The sequence below is a fragment of the Saimiri boliviensis genome, chromosome 5 (genome assembly GCF_048565385.1).
Source record: "Saimiri boliviensis isolate mSaiBol1 chromosome 5, mSaiBol1.pri, whole genome shotgun sequence".
In the NCBI taxonomy this organism is placed as follows: Eukaryota; Metazoa; Chordata; class Mammalia; order Primates; family Cebidae; genus Saimiri; species Saimiri boliviensis.
In genome coordinates this window covers 145,855,756-145,872,161 of record NC_133453.1, presented here as the reverse complement: position 1 = coordinate 145,872,161, position 16,406 = coordinate 145,855,756, and the positions used below count along the sequence as shown (strand labels likewise).

General features: G+C 49.5%; 1 protein-coding gene across 14 annotated transcripts in view; it reads left to right on the top strand.

Moving 5' to 3' along the window:
* APBA2 (amyloid beta precursor protein binding family A member 2) overlaps positions 1-16,406 on the top strand; it is a 220,688-nt gene that overhangs the window by 172,297 nt on the left and 31,985 nt on the right. For all 14 annotated transcript variants that reach the window (XM_039479984.2, XM_074400121.1, XM_039479986.2 and 11 more), the window contains 2 exons: positions 12,379-12,459; positions 13,494-13,530. In XM_039479984.2, coding sequence (XP_039335918.2) covers positions 12,379-12,459; positions 13,494-13,530 — 118 coding nt within the window. The remainder of the gene's footprint in view (positions 1-12,378; positions 12,460-13,493; positions 13,531-16,406) is intronic.

The window sequence follows — 16,406 nt, the reverse complement described above, 5'->3', positions numbered from 1 at the left end:
TGGGTGGCCTGTGAAGCAGCCAGGTTTGGCAAAGATTTGGATGGATTTTTTTAGTGCCACCATCACACCTGTTAGCTTGTGATGTCTGTCAGGGGCTAAGGTGCTCTGAAAAAGTCAGCCCTGCATGAAATTCTCCCTGGAGAGGCTTACTCTGTTGGACCGTGGAGATTTCCGGAGCAGCAGGCATTTCTCGTCCAGGACCTCCGTGACTGTTGAGTTGAGATTTTGATTTACTCAGCAAGTGCCGAACAGCTCCACACCTTGGAATGGCAAACCAAATACGTGTTGTGATTATTTTGGGTTTTCATGATTTCTGTTTATCCCTGGCCCAGCTGCTGCTTTCTAGAAAGAGCCTTCTGACAATAGAAACAAACAGAAGAAATGAAAAAAGAAAAATCAATACAGCATAGCCAACTTAATACAACAGTTAAAGCGAAGCGTGATCGAGGGCCCCAAGGCCACGTCAAACGCAGACTTGTTATCATTGTTCATCGTGGAGATGCTTTGTGCGTGATTTGGCATTCAGTAGCGGCTCGCTTTTTGAAAAACCTTGCGAGAGTGTAATAGGAGTCTGGTGCCAGGTAGGGAGAGAAGGTGAGAAGAGCACAGGTAACTGGGTGTGCCCCTCAGGGTGGGAGGCAGTGGCACTTCGTGTGTTCTGAGCCAGGGCCTCACACACGTGTCCCGCTGGGTGGCACATGAAGTGAGTGTCAGTATCTGCTTTACAGAAGAGGACTGAGACAGGACTGGCATGGGGTTGTTGGCGCCCAGGTGCCCTCCCCCATCAGCAGGTAGAGAGGCAGCAGGTGTGCAGATGCGGCGGTCCTGCACAGAGGGGCTTTGAGGCTTGCACTACTCCCAGAAGGGAGTGGTCTGGGGTCTGTCTAAACCTGGCCCACAGGAGGATGGAGCTTGGGAAAGAGCCTGTAGGTGGTGCTGAGGGCAGGGGCTTATGGGGGCATGGGGCATGGCCTGCCTGGGCAGGGGAAGGTCCTCTCCAGCCCCCGGGCCTCAGTGGAGTACAGCTGGCTTGCCCCTCTGTGCAGCCCTGCCCTGGATTCTGCAGCACTCCTCACCCCCGCTTGCCCGTGGCATCAGGCCTAGCACTCCTGCTCTGCCCTTGAGGCTGCACGGAAGGGTTCCTAGGGAGCTCTTTTGTGCTCTGTCATCTGTACTGAGCCCCTTCCCATGCTCCTCCCCTCCCAGTGCTGTGACAGGGTGGACATACAAAGCTCTCCCACTAATGGTGACCTAAAAAGTACCTCCTTTCCGCACACCCCAGACCTCAGGGAGAGGGCAGACAACAGTGGTTAGAAATGCTGGGGCCACAGCCCGGAAGCCTGCATATCACCCTGCTGCAGCAGCTCAGGGTCCAGGAACATTCTGGATGAGTTACCTGCGCCAGCAACCCCCCGTCTCCTGGAGCTGTGGGAGGGGAGTTGATCTGGGTCAGTGTCTGTGTCAATGGTACAGGGCGTGGAGTGCTCATGCAGATGATGACAGTGAGTTTTCAGTCCATGGGAAGCTGATTTAGGTCTAGGGGAGGTGGGTGGGCAAGGCCCTGCACACACTTTGGGTACAGGCCATGCTGGGCAGGGGTGGGGACACCACTGAAGGGAGATGACAGCCCTGTCATTGGGAGTGATACAGGGGAGGTGGTGAGCCCTGCTTTTTTTTTTTTTTTTGAGACGGAGTTTCGCTCTTGTTACCCAGGCTGGAGTGCAATGGCGCGATCTCGGCTCACCGCAACCTCCGCCTCCTGGGTTCAGGCAATTCTCCTGCCTCAGCCTCCTGAGTAGCTGGGACTACAGGCACGTGCCACCATGCCCAGCTAATTTTTTATATTTTTAGTAGAGACAGGGTTTCACCATGTTGACCAGGATGGTCTCGATCTCTTGACCTCGTGATCCACCCGCCTCAGCCTCCCAAAGTGCTGGGATTACAGGCATGAACCACCACGCCCAGCTGAGCCCTGCTTTTGAGACAGGACAAGAGGAAGACCAGGACTGGCCAGGGCCACACTGGAGCTGCTGGGGGTGAGGTGGGGTAAGGGCCACCCAATGTGCCCCACACTGTCCCCTCTGAGGGCCCTCCTGAGTGTGGCTTATGCCCTGCTGGGGGGTTCTCACACACCTCTTTCTACTTGAGAACCACTGATTGGGGGGTGGGGCCACAGCCACGCAGCCCCAAGGGCTGCCCTGATTTTCTCACACCCTGTGTCTAATGGGAAGTTAGCTGAGAAGCCCACACACCTCTTTCTCCAGGCAGACAAGCTGGGCCTGGGACCACCGTCTCTCACTGACTCCATATGATAGCCAAGCCTCTCTTAACCTTGGACACCTTCTTTCCAGGTTCCACCCCGCTTCACACTCTACTTCAAAGCCAACTTCCCCTGCTGAGCAAGCAGCTCCTGATGTCGGGGGCTGGGCCTCCCTGCATCCCTCCCACATGGCCCATGTGAGTTGGCATCTGCCATGTGCCAGTCACTGGGGCTGCCAGGGTAAAAGTGGCAGCATCCTGCATTTGAAAGTCGTTCTAGAGGGAGACAGACAAATGAGGCTCTCCCATCCCCTTCCAGGTGTGGCCATGTGCTCAGGAGACGAGTTCCAGGCAGGCTTTTGGGATAGGCTCCAGAGCGAGGGACAGGCAGAGAGGCTCTGGGACTTTGAGGAGGGCTTTGGGAAGTCAGCCGACACGGTGGGGCTGAACGTGGAGGTGTGCACGTGTCCTCAGCATGGAGGGGCTGGAGTTGTGACAGGGCTTCGAGCTCTGAAACAAGACGAGGGGAAGGTGAAGGACCTGGGTTGGGGGTGGTGATGAGAGATGGACAGAGTTCTATTCGGGGTGTGGAGGGGAGCCAGAAGAGACCTGAGGAGCTGAGGGGAGGGACACCAGGAAGGGCCAGATGCAGCAGGGTGCGTAGGAGAGACCTTGGCTAGGGAAGAAAACACCCATTGGTGGTGGCCACCCAGTGGCGGCGTCCCCTGAGCCGGAGAAGCTCTGGTGATTGGGAAGGGAGAGGCGTGGGACGTGTAGATGGGCAGTGTCTAGAAGGACTTGCACAGAGGGCCTGAAGAGGTGCCAGCAGACCAAGGTGCTCATCATGTGTGTGTAAGAGATGGTGACTTGAATTGCACTGACCTGCCTGCGGTGTGCCTAGGGCAGATTGCGGGGAGTGAGAGTGTTGGGTACGGAACCCGAGCTCCCTACATGCATCCGTTTCTCGAGGTCCCATGCCTCCCATTCTTGAGCCTCCATGGTGCCGAGCATCATGCCTCTCATGCACCAGAGGCTTGAGAGACACCCAGCTGGCAAAATCAGTTAGTCCGTGACGTTCCCTAGGAGGTGCAGGGCTCAGTGCAAGCAGTTTTAGAAACATCTGTTTAGGAAGAAGGACCCCCGTGGTTGAACACGCTGAGATGCATGCCGTCACCTATGGTGTGCTTGCCCAAGATGTGACAGTGTGGCAATGGCAGGCATGGGAATTTTACCCCAAAGCATTCAGATCATGACCAATGCTAATCAGCTACTATGAAAAGACATGGGACTATGGTAAAAGGGGCTGACCAAGAATAACTCCTTATCCTATGTCAGAGAATACCATGGGCAGCTCAGGAAAACTACACACAACTCAGATTTGCCGGGAAAAGGAGATGTGGAATGGAATGGACCTGCCACGCCCACATCTGTCCCCAATTTTCCAGTCAACCTTCTCAGAAGAGAAGTTGGGTCTCCCTGCAGCTGAGACCAAGCCAAGGCCCAAACTGCTGGAGCTGAAGGAGGTTTGGGCTGGGTAGGCTCACAGAAGCTGTCGTCCACTCCAGTGTCAACAGCTACCTGTGGTCCAGGCCTCCATCTGGTCCTGGTCCTTTTCAGAGACACTGGGAGCTGACTCACTGCTGGGTCTGCCCCACAGGTGGCCTGCGTGGTCTGCTGTGGGTGCAGCCAGGCTGTGCGGGTCTGGGACCCCAAGCTGGGCTTACACTGGGGAGAGGCTGCTGCTGTCGGTGGTGGCATCACTCATTCACCCTCTTGTTGCAAAGAAAAATCAGCACTGAGACAAAGGATCTCTCAGCAAGGCAGTTTTACTTCCTGCAGAAAGGGTGCTGTCTGTCAGCAATCTTACCGTGAAAGCACAGTGAACAAAGGAAAGGCAGGCATATTGATCCCTTACGCATTGGGTCCTTACTGCCGTGTCTGATCTCATTGGTTGGAGCTAGACCTCACAGTCGAAGCTAAACCTGAGTGGCTAATAACTTAAAACTTTCCTAAATAGGTAAAGCGATGGAGAACAAAGGAAAAGAGGAAGTTGCTTTCGAAAGGACTTAGAAAAGTAGTAACATTTCCAAATAAGGACGGGGCATAGGCTGCGAGCTGGGACATGCCTGTGAGGATGTCAAGCACAGATATCTTTGTTAAAGTACAGGGACATAGAATGTACTTATTCCCTTATGTCTAATAGCTACATAGGATAGGGCTAAACAAAGAGTTACTAGCAAAAAGCAAGAAGGCTCTGAAGAAAGTCTTTAAAAGAAACTATTTTTTCTAACATTCATTATTATTATTCTTTAACAAGAAGGGAAACTTAGAAAAAGAACATTTTATTTTCTACACCCACCTCCAGTATTGGGGATTGCATTTCAGTATGAGATTTGAGTGAGGACAAATATCCAAACTATATCAACCACAAAGAAGTAAAAACATTTTGGGCCAATCAGAACTATTTGGATGTAGCCACAGTAGGGATGAGCTGATCACACCCATTCAGGCCTTTGGACCTGTGGACCTGGTATGTGTGGTCGTAGGGTGTTGGGTCGGCACATCCCTGGGAGGTTTCAGGAGGACAGTCAAGACCAAAATGAGCCATGAGTAAATAATACAGTCACAACCTGAGTGGGAAGGGGAGCCTCCCCGTTTCTCCTAGGTCTGTATTGGTCATGATCCCACCTTGGCAGGAGTGGAAGGAATGTAGATCCTCCAGGCCGTGGCATACACTAAAGTGGTTGTGGTCATGCCTTGTGAGTGTCATGAACATAAACATATATTGTTAACTCCACATTGAATAACTGCTATTTCTGCTATCCTCTTGCCTTTTCTGCAAGTTTAAATATCCCAGATACTCTACTTTGTATATTCATAAAAGTAGACAGGTAGATTTAGTGTAAGTTAACTGGAACATTGTTGTCTTCTTTAACATCCGGTGAAGCTTGTTTTTCAAATCATGAGTTGTAGGATTTAATTTTAGTGTTTATAACCTTAGGCACTTCCATTGAGAATAAACTCAGTTTTTTTCTTATTAGGATTAATCTTATTGAGTGGAACTGTGGACTCCTCATATTAGGAGAATAGATAACTGGCCTACCTAAATTAGTGGACGTTAAATACTGTAGAAAACGCCCTCTGGAATTCGAAGTCTAATATCGACTTAGTATTGGTCGTTTAATTTCCTTTTGGCTTGGGCACCATCATTACGTTCCTTTCCCACATGTCAAGCTACTTTTGTCAGAATGTGTGCAGGGCTCCTGGTCAAGTGTGGAGGCTGCTGGGAGAACACAGGAGAGCCAGTAATCATGCCTCCCGGGAGAACCACAGGCTTGAGCTTCCGATAAAGCCATGTGATTGATTTTTTAGCCCCAGTGGGTTGCTGTCATTAAACTATACACATAGGGCTTCTTGCTTTTAAGTTAGCAGGATGGAAAAATTGCAGGTGTTTGCAACAAATATGTAGAGCTAGAGGCAGAAGCAGCGGTGCTGGCTCTCAAGCAGTGGTCTAGAAGGGGTCGCTGAAGATTTTCTCATTTGGGAATTGGACAAAAGCAAGTGGACTACTCCCTAGTTCTGCAGCACTGGTGGCTGTGAGAGGCGGGGCTCCCACCTTCCCCACAAGTGGACCCAGCACGGCGTCTGGTATGTGAGACAGATGACCAGGAGGAGGAGTGCCAGTGGTTGGTGGGTAGCTGCCTCTGCTGCCTGGATGACCCCTCCCCTGCCTGGGCCATCTCCCACTTTGCCTGGGTGTCAGTCACGGGAGCGTTCGTTCAGTACAGGCTGGCGGGTGACCTCCTTAGAGCTTCGGTGAAGGGGCTCTCACAGGCCAGGATGTTGGAGAGCCTTACAGGGCTCTCCTTAACTCTTGATTCTCCCGCTATTTTAAATTGTAGTAATAGACACATAACATATAATTTACCATTTTAAAGCGTACAATTCAGTGGCATTTAATACAATGTTGTGCAACCACCTCCGCTGTTCCCGAATATTTTCACTGCCCCCCGAGGAGACCCTGCACTTGGGAAGCAGTCTTCCTTCTCTCCCCAGCCCCCACAATGAAAAATCTGTTTTCTCTCACTTTGGATTTGCCTATTCCAGATATTCTATAAAGATGGAATCAGACAATGTGTACCCTTTAGTGTCTGGCTTATTTCACCAGCATAGTGATTTCAGGATTCATCTCTGTTGTAGCATGTGTCAGTACTTCATTCATTTTTGTGGCTGAATGATATTCCCACGAATGGCTGTATTATGTTTTATTTATCCACATAGCCATTGATGGACATTAGAGTTGTTTCTAGCTTTTGATTAATGTGAATAGTGCTGCTGTGATCATCTGTGTGCAAGCCTTTGTGTAGACACTTGGTTTCAGCTCTTTTGGGTGTATCTCGAGGAGTGGAATTACTGGGTCATATGGTCATTCGATGTTTACCTTTTTTAGGAACCACAGATGTTTTCCACAGTGACAGACTATTTTACATTTTCACAAGCAATGCATCAAGGTTCTGATTACTTTCGAAGGAAAAAAATTAAACAGCCCTGTCGCCGTGATGGTTTGGCCTCTGGGCTCACTGCTTCAACTCCTCTGGCCTGGTCTCCCAGGGCCTGCTTTTGTTCATGTATGTGTCTGTTGATACCCTGGCTCATCCTGTGGAGGGTCTGAGGCTGGCTGGATTACTGGGTTCTGTCTCCACATTGGAAGATGAGCTGTCGTAGGTCAGGGTCTTTGTTGCGTACATTGTCGTGTCCTCAGTAAGAGCTGCCCTGTACAGTGTGAGACATATAACCGGCACCTGCTCGGGCCTGGCCATGAGGACTCACCTTTGGACAGTACTTGACAATGCCTGAAAATGCAGTGACAACTTTAGACGAATATGATTCTGCTCTAAAGTGCTGCTCTGGGCACAGCCATCCACTGCCTGCCCTTTACAGGGCTCTGGGAAGAGACAGTGAACAATGAAGTGGAGGACGTGTGCAGGTGGCCCCAGTGATCAGTGATGGAGGAGAGATTTCAGACCAGGCATGGAGGACAAAGCCAGGCCGGAGTATGCTGTCAGCCTGTCTGCCCCCTAGAGCTGCTGGACTTAGCAAGAAACAGTGTAGGTGCTCAGTTACATTTGAATTTCAGATGGGTATAGAAGAAAAACTTACCAAGATAGTGTTGATGGGCTGGGTGGCTCATGCCTGTAATCTCAGCACTTTGGGAGGCCTAGGCGGGCGGATCTTGAGGTCAGGATTTTGAAACCAGCCTGACCAACATGGTGAAACCCTGTCTCTACTAAAAATACAAAAATTAGCCAGGCACAGTGGTGCACACCTGTAATCCCAGCTACTTGGGAGGCTGAGCCAGGAGAATTGGTTGAACTGAGGAGGCAGAGGTTGCAGTGAGCCGAGATCGTGCCACTGAACTCCAGTCTAGATGACAGAGTGAGACTCTGTTAAAAAAAAAAAAAAAAAGATAGTGATAGTGGTGATGGTTGAGCAACATTATGAATCTAATAACACCGAACTGTACGCTTAAAAATGATTGAGATAGTGCATTTGATTGTATGTGTATTTTACCATAATAAGCAATTGAAAAAATAAGTTGTACTTCAGATAGAAAGTGGATAATTTTTTTAGTATGTTTCATGAAATGTCTGGATACTGGATACAGGAGGGACTCCCCATCCCCCTCCCATTCTCAGGCCTGCCTAGAGATGTTTAAGTACAAACTGACTGGCTGGTTTTCCCAATGTGTCTTGTGATACTTTAAAACCACAGATCTGCTTTGAAAAGATATCTCCCCTAGGGGAGTAACTATCATACGAATAAATATACTATCCAAGCGCCCATTCTCCTCAAGATAAATATAATAGGAGTGACCTGAATTGTAAAGAGGAGTGGAAGAAAAAGAACAATACTGTAATGTTTTCGGAGCCACACAGTTGCAGGGGACAGATCCAGGGGCTTCTGAAAGAAGACATCCGTGCTCCTGAGTGAGACCTTCCGTCCAACCAGGGTATCAGGCTCTCGCGGATCCTGCTTGGAACTCTGGTGTTGCAGCAGGTCTCAGCCGCCCCTCCTGAGCTGAGTGGAGGAAGAAGTGCCTGCTTAAATAGCGGATATGTAGGGATGACCACCTCTTTTGAAAACAGGAACCGTGAAGTGATTCCCAGAGAAGACTGCCATCTAACAGAGTCATTCATCCGCCCAGAATTTCTGTCAGAGGGTCCCGTCTGGGGAGAATTTTCACAGGCCACTGGGGTTGGCTGTGGTTAGCCTGGCTTTCTGCTGTTGCCCTCTGTCCCTAACCTCAGCTTCTGACATGTGTGTCATTCTGGAGCGTGCTTGAAAGCATGCTGCCTTTGTTGCAGATGGCCGGAGCGGAGTGGGTGTGCACTGGTTTGATGTTGTTTCATCCAAAGCAATGTGTTATATTGCTGTATTTTCAGTTTCATCAAGCAGGCAAAATCAGAATCAACACTTTAAAAAATTCAAGCTTTAGTTTCATCAACTGGAGCCAAGATATTTATTAGAAAGATTTATTGGCATTAGTGTATTTTTATTACAAGCACTTATCTCTGCCCGGAACAGCTGCCCCTGGTCCTGGTGTGCTGTAAACAGTCTGTGCCACACCACACATTAATTTTCTGTCTTCAGAGCTCTGGGGGTACACAATGCTTCTCATGCTGTGCTCACTGCCATCTCTGAGTGGATGTGGGTTTCAGTCCATGGCATGGGAAGGCCCCACTACAGTTACTCAATGAGGAAAGGGACTCCCTGTCCCCTTTTGGCTGTGGGAAGTTGAGGTGACCCTGGCTGACATCTGATTTTGAGGGGTGGCTGGCTGCTGTACCTTGGGGAGGGCATAACGGGATTTAAATAGCATCTTTAGGATGCCAGGAACCCCAAATCCATGTGGGCTTTCAACTGTGTGAATTTCAGATGCTGCCAGCCCCCGAACCCCGCCACCCCTGAGATGGAAATTAGAGCACCAGATGGGCTCTCCCAAGGAGAAGCATCACAAGCCCACCCTCCTGCCTCTTTGGAAAGCAGCCCCTGCTGTTTACTGTGAGATGCGGTTGTCATGGTGACGAGTGGACACCCGCTTGGGAGGGAGTTAGAGGAAACACTGATGTGTAGGAAAGGGTCACCCCTAGAGAAGACCTCGTGTTGCCCAGGGACACCTCGCACTGTGGCCTCTCACTGAGGAGCCCTGTGGACAGAGCATGGGGCTGTGGGAATCAGTGTGTGTCCCTGGCCAAGCCTTGAGCCCTGGCTTGAAACTGTACAAAGGTGCGATGGCTGACCAAGCCCTAGCCCATGGGGGGTGCAGCCCCTGTTGTGTTCCCCCAAGCCCTGACGTATGTGGCCGCCTGATGAGAGTCTGTGGCCTGACATCTGCGGTGCTCCTCCCGCCTGAAAAATTAAATCCCACCCCCAGCTTGCAGAAGGGATGTCGTTAACCTGATTTCATTGTTTGATTGGTTAACGGTTGGTTTCTTTGGGGTTTTTTTGGAGATGACCAGAGCCTTTCTACCAGCTAGTAAGGCAGGGAAGCCCCTCAGGAAACCAAGTCCATGCAGAAGGGCACTGTGTCGAGAACTTTCAGACAAGAGGGTAAAATACTGATGTGTGCTTTGTGCACCTTGAAACAGCAAAATGTCCTCGACAGAGCTCTCTGGGGGATGTCCTAAATTAGATTGACTTAAGGAGAACGTGAGCGGCATCTGAGGCGAGATTGTCTTGCTGCATCCTTTGGAATCTTTTGCCTGATGTTCCTTGTCCACAGCAGGAAGAGCAGTGTCAGGGCTGGGCGGGGGAAGAAGCTTTGGAGGAGCAGTACTCGGGCCTGTCGCAGCCCCACAGAAAGGGACACTGTCTGCTCAGCTTGATCAGCGTGGGGTCTGCTGCAGTGGAGGTCCAGGTGGATCGCAGCTTGCTCGTGCGTGAAAGATAGGTTTTGCTCCTGGGATGCTAGGCTTTGAAAAGCAGGGCAGCATGCCAGCAGCCCCAGACAAGCCAGAGCCGAGCCTTGGGTCATACCAGGATAGCAGGGTGTGGTCTGGACAGGCCTGTGAGCTCATGGGGCTCAGGGGTAGGGACAGCAGGACAAGGAGGCAGGGACTCACCTGAATCTAGACCCTCTGGGTCCCAGCTGTACCCCAGCACCCCCTCAGCTCCAGGAAGGGCAGCCCCTTGTAGCTTTCTGGAGATGTATCAGAATGCACTTCCTTCTCCCTTGCCATCCTTAAAGCCCAGCACTGGCGCCCGCTCCCCCACCACCCTCCACTCCCTTCGCCTCTGAAATCCAGTGGTGTCTGTGATCCTGGAGGGGAGGCTTAGCCAGCAATCATTCTGACTGCCTGGGGCACTGCGTGTCTGTCCCCATCAGTGCTGGGAGGGTGGGCCCCGGTCCTTTTAATTTTTTCAGACCCCTGGAGAGGCAGAGTTCGACCAAAGAGCAAGACAGTGATAGACTAGGACAGGGAACAGGGCCGGCAGCCACACCTCGAGGCCTCACCTGACTCCAAGAGAAACCCGCCCGACACCTGGGGGTCTCAGTTTTCTCACACGTCAAGCAGGAGGAAGAATATTCATCGTGTACGCAGAAGGCTTCTGTAAACCCGAAGGTGCTAGGTAAATGTCGCTTTTTTTGAGCCTGAATTTCATTATGTCACCCAGGCTGGAGTGCAATGGTGCCGTCTCGGCTCGGGGCAACATCAGCCCCTCAGGCTCAAGTGCTTCTCCGGCTTCAGCCTCCCGAGTAGCTGGAATTACAGTCACCCACCACCACACCCAGCTAATTTTTGTATTTTTAATAGAGATAGGCTTTCACCGTGTTGGCCAGGCTAGTCTTTAACTGCTGATCTCAAGTGATCTGCCTGCCTCAGTCTCCCGGAGTACTGGGATTGCAGGCATGAGCCCCTGCGCCCAGCTGGTAAATGCAAGTTTTATCATCAGTGTCTTCCTCGCCATCATCATCATGTTATTGCTTGATAATTGATTTTCAGAAATGTCTGGAACTGGACTTACCGTGCAGGCGCCGGATCCTCCTTTGGGGCTTGCATGGGGATTTAAGGGCTGTGGGTCTGGCTTCCATCTTCTGGATGGTGTAAGGAACTAAATAGAGAAAATATACCTACCCTTAAATTAATTGAAGTAGAAGCAGTTGTAGTTTGGTGTCGTCTTTAAGAGAAGACCTATGACATGTACTTGGGGCATTTTATAGTAATAGATTGGCTAATTTGCATTTATTCTCATCCAAGGATCAAGGGTTTTAAAAAATATTTAACTTTTGGGGCACTGTTGGTGGGACTGTAAAATGGTGCTATGGCTGTGGAAAACAGTATGGAGCCTCCTTAAAAAAATGAAAGATAGAATTATCCTGTGGTCCAGTGATGTCACCTCCAGGTATGTGCACAGAGGAAGTGAGAGTGAAGACTCAGGCACATTCATAGCAGCGCCATCAACATAGCCAAGAATGGGAGGCAACTCAACTGTTGTCAGTAGATGACGGGATAAACAAGATGTGGCGTGAACACACAGTCGAATGTGAGTCAGCCTTAAAAGGAAGGAGAGTCTACCATGTGCTTCTGTGTGGATGACCCTTGAGGACATTTTGCTGAGTGCGCTAAGCCAGTTCCCAAAGCTGCCCAATTCACAGAAACAAAGTAGAATGGTGGTTGCCAGGGGCACAGGTTGGGGTTGGGGCTGGGGGTATTGAGGAGTGTGTTTAATGGGTGGTACAGAGTTTTAGTCTTGGGAAGAGGAGAACGTTCTGAAGGTGGATGTTGACTATGGTTGTGCGACAATGTGGATGTACTTAGTGCCTCTGAACTGTACACTTAAAAACGGTCAGATGGTGATCTTGATGTTCTGTGCGTTCGACTGCAATTAAAAGATAATACATTTAAAAATGATTTAACAACTTTTTTAGAAGTATGAAAATAGCATATTAAGTGCATAGCAGTTTAAGTATAATGAAGTAGATGTCTGCATACACACCTATACACATAGCTACATACACATGCGTGTTACAGAACTGTATCACATCGCATATCCAGGTTTTGCATCTTGCCTTTCTCTAACATATAAAAACAGAATCTTTAACTTCCCCGTTTCCAGGTTTGCAATGGTCTGGAGCAGCCAAGGAAGCAGCAGCGCTCTGACCTCAATGGACCTGTTGACAATAACAACATCCCAGAGGTAATTTGTTGGAAGGATGAGAGTTCTGGGCCAGAACGCTCATCTGATGATGGAGTGGCCCGCCGAATTGTGGTCTGCTCAGTCTGTCCATGATGTTCTCCTCCCACCCAGTGCCTGGGGGAGAGCGAGTCCAGGTCAAGCCAAGTTGGTGTCACCATATGGGGAGGTGGTGAGGGCACGCAGGCCTGGGAGGAGGGAGGAGAAGGCCCCCCTGTTGTTGGGACCGTGCTGTGGAGGGCCTCCTGTGTTGCAGATGGTGTGTGTATGGGGCTGGGGGATCATTGGTGCTTCTTAATTTGATAGAAAGCCATGCTGTTCATTGTCTTATAACCATGTTCTAGACGAGGGTTTCTCAGCAGTGATACTGTTGACATTGAGGCCCAGGTAATTCTTTGGGGGACCGCCCTGTGCACTGCAGGAGTTGAGCAGCATCCGTGGCTTCAACCCACTAGATCCTTGGAGCGACCTCATCCCCACCCCTGATTCGTGGCAACCAAAAATGTCTCCAAATGCTACCCACTGTCCCTTTGGGAACAAAATCATCCCAGTTGAGAGCCACTGTTCTAAATCAACAACAGGTTTTGACAAACAATCTCCTATAAAGTAATGCCGCCGTGTCGGAAGTTCTTTTCCCTCTCTAGGTAACATAGTTTAACATGAGATTGTTTAACTTTGATGAAGTAACAATGGCCACCGATGGACGGGCATCCAGTCTCCTTGATCTTGCTTTTAAAGGCGTGTCACACGCAGCGGTTGAAGCACCAGTATATTGGATGGTCTCTAGGCTCCCTTCTAGTCAGGATATGCTAGTCTCAGGGTCCCTACATTTTAGAGGTGGGCTTTTGAGCCACTCCCCAACATCGTGTCGCCTGCACGAGACTACTTTGCTGTATGGAGCTACCATCTTGGGAACGCCCTCACTCGTGAGGGTTCGCTTTTCTCACCATGGCACATGTCACAGCCCTCCTTAGCCTTCACCCTGTGGACTACTACTTACAATGGTATGTGTTTTATTTTTCCGTATTTCCTAACAGACAAAGAAGGTGGCCTCATTTCCAAGTTTTGTGGCTGGTAAGTGACTTTGAATTTTATCTCTCAAGGGGCATCCGGCCTCGTTTTACATCAAAACAAATGGTACTTTTACTTTCGGCATTCACCTGCAAAGCTTGTTTACAAAGCGCGCCTTCCGCCAAGGTGCTTGGCCATCGGCTGTTTGAATGCTGTGTAGCCCCACTTAGTGGGGAGGGGAGGTCCAGCTGATCGCCTTCTTTGATGCAGGGAACAGTAGACCTCCTCCTTTAATTACACCCTTGCTAATTACATCACAGACGACTCTGTTGACTGAATAGATTGAGATGTGTGTTTATAAGCCGCTGGTTATAGCTAACACTTCTCATCAGGGTGGATACAATCATATCCAAATTCAGGCTGTTGGTTTTTTTTTTTTTTTTTGGTCTTTTGTTTTTCTTTACTGTTCCACCCTTTTTGAGGAGGTTGATAGTGCATTTCAATATTCAGTAAAGAATGAGACTGTTTGATATGTTCCGTGTCACTCCTGGAGACAGGGAGCACACCTGCCTGGCTTTGACAGCTGAGCATCCAGAGACCCTACGGGGCCCCTGTAGGAGGTCTGCTGGGTTTGCTTCTAGCGCTCCAGCCTCAGAGTAAAGAGCTTCTTCAGTAGGATTTCTCTCTCTTTGTCAGGAGGATGTTTCCTGCCCCTGCTAATGTGTTAGAATAAACAATGCGAATTTCATTAATTCTTTCAATAAGCTGGTAATTAATTCTTATAAATATTTATGCGAGCAAGGTAAATTAGTCTTCAGAAATAAATGACGTTCAGCCCTTCCCAGGCTGTTTTTCTTTTTTAGCAAACAGCTAAAGCCTGGGAACCTGCAGCCCCCAAATTTGCCTTGAGAGGACTAGTTTGAACCAAGCGAAACCAGTTCCAACTGGTTGAAACTGGATTAACTGGCTCAAATCAGTTTTGACCGTTATGACTTAATGCTGCTCAGATTGGGTAGAAATCTGCTTTAAACTGTCAGATTTAATACCACGCAATTCAGGGAGACTTGGTTCCATTTTGACCAATTCAAATAGGCTCAAATGGATTTTGGCCAGCAGTTTACATGTGGTTTTAGGTACATTTTATTTGGTTTAAACTAGCTGAAACTGGTTTTCTTCAGGCCACGTTGGGCTATGGGCAAGCTGTGATGATTCCTGGGGGAGACTACGCTGCCCACTTTCCTGTTCACGGGGTTTGATGGGGCTCCTGATTTATGGGAGCTGGCATCTCATGAGCAGGGCGAATGAAGTATGTGACTGCATTTTCCTGGGTGGGCAGAAGCCAGGGTGGGGGTGCCAGTCACACTGCTCCAGGGAGGCAGGGTCTCCTGGGTCCAAGAAGCTCACTTTTCAGTGTCTCAAGGTGTCATCTGGACAGAACCCTCACACTGTCTAAGATGTAATTTGGGCATTAAATTCCCCGGCCCTTGAACCAATCTCATATCTGCAGGGAGTGGGATAGTGAGGGATTGGGGAACGGTGTCAGTGCCTGGGGCTCCTCTGGCTCTAGCTCCTGGCATCCCAGAAAACTCAGTTCCCTGCATCACTCACACTGTTCCAAAACAGATCCAAACAAGGCCGGATGCCTTACGCCAACCAAACGGGCTAAACCGCGGTGACCAACTGGAGCCCATGTGGAAAGCCTGCATTTATAGTTTCTTCTGTAGAAGAGAAGCCCTTTATTATGAAAATGGAGAAAACTTAAGCAAAAGAACATCCCTTACTATTACAGCATTTATATTCAGCAAGGCCTTCATGGACCAAAAATCTTACCCAGCACCAGGAAGAGATCATCCTAATGGTGAGGCAAAACCCTAGAATGGAATGAATTTGGCAAAAGTTTCTCCAGTTAAACACTTGTATCAGTTTGAATGCGTTTGGATACAAGTATCAAAATACCCACCTAATATCAGCTTGCGCAAATAGGAGGCGTGTGTCTTCCATAAGGAAGTCCAGAGGCAAGAGGCTGCTGGTTCAGTGGCTCTGTGACATCCGGATCAGCACCGCTGTGTCTTGTGACCTCCTCTCAGGCTTGCCACCTCATGGTCACCCAGTGTGTGGGCAGCTTCAGCCATTGCTTCTTGTTCTAGGCAGGAATGGAGAAGGGCTGAAGTCCACACCAGTCCATTCCCCAGACCAGGAGCTGCGCTCACCTATCGCCCCTTCCTTCTCTCAAAGCTGCTTGGTTGGTTTCATGCAGTGGGGGCAGGGGCATGGGATCTGAGACTTAGTTTGCTATTTCTTAAAATAGACAATTGGGGTGAACCTGTTCAGATAAGACTCTTTTTTTTTTTTTTTTTTGAGATGGAGTTTCACTCTTTTTACTCAGGCTGGAGTGCAGTGGTGCGATCTTGGCTCACCGCAACCTCCGCCTCCTGGGTTCAAGCAATTCTCCTGCCTCAGCCTCCTGAGTAGCTGGGATTACAGGCGTGCGCCACCATGCCCAGCTAATTTTTGTATTTTTAGTAGAGACGGGGTTTCACCATGTTGACCGGGATGGTCTCGATCTCTTGACCTCGTGATCCACCCGCCTCGGCCTCCCAAAGTGCTGGGATTACAGGCATGAGCCACCGCGCCCAGCCCAGATAAGACTCTTAAAGTGAAGACATCTCCCACCCCCTCCTCTTTGGCCTATTTGGGTGGGGGATGGGCAGGAGGAGAGGAGGGAAGGTCACCCTGTGGGACTAGAATGGATGTGGAACGTTCTAAAGAGGGGTTATGAAAACCCAGAGGACTTTATCTTTTTTTCAAACAAGATCATGTTTCTGCAGTACTGTATGTAGTCAGCAGGAATAAGAATTAGTCATGTTTTAAAATTTGAACTTTTGTTCACTAGTAGAAGTTGTTAAAGGTTTCTCAGAGTAGTGCTCGAATCAGAGCAA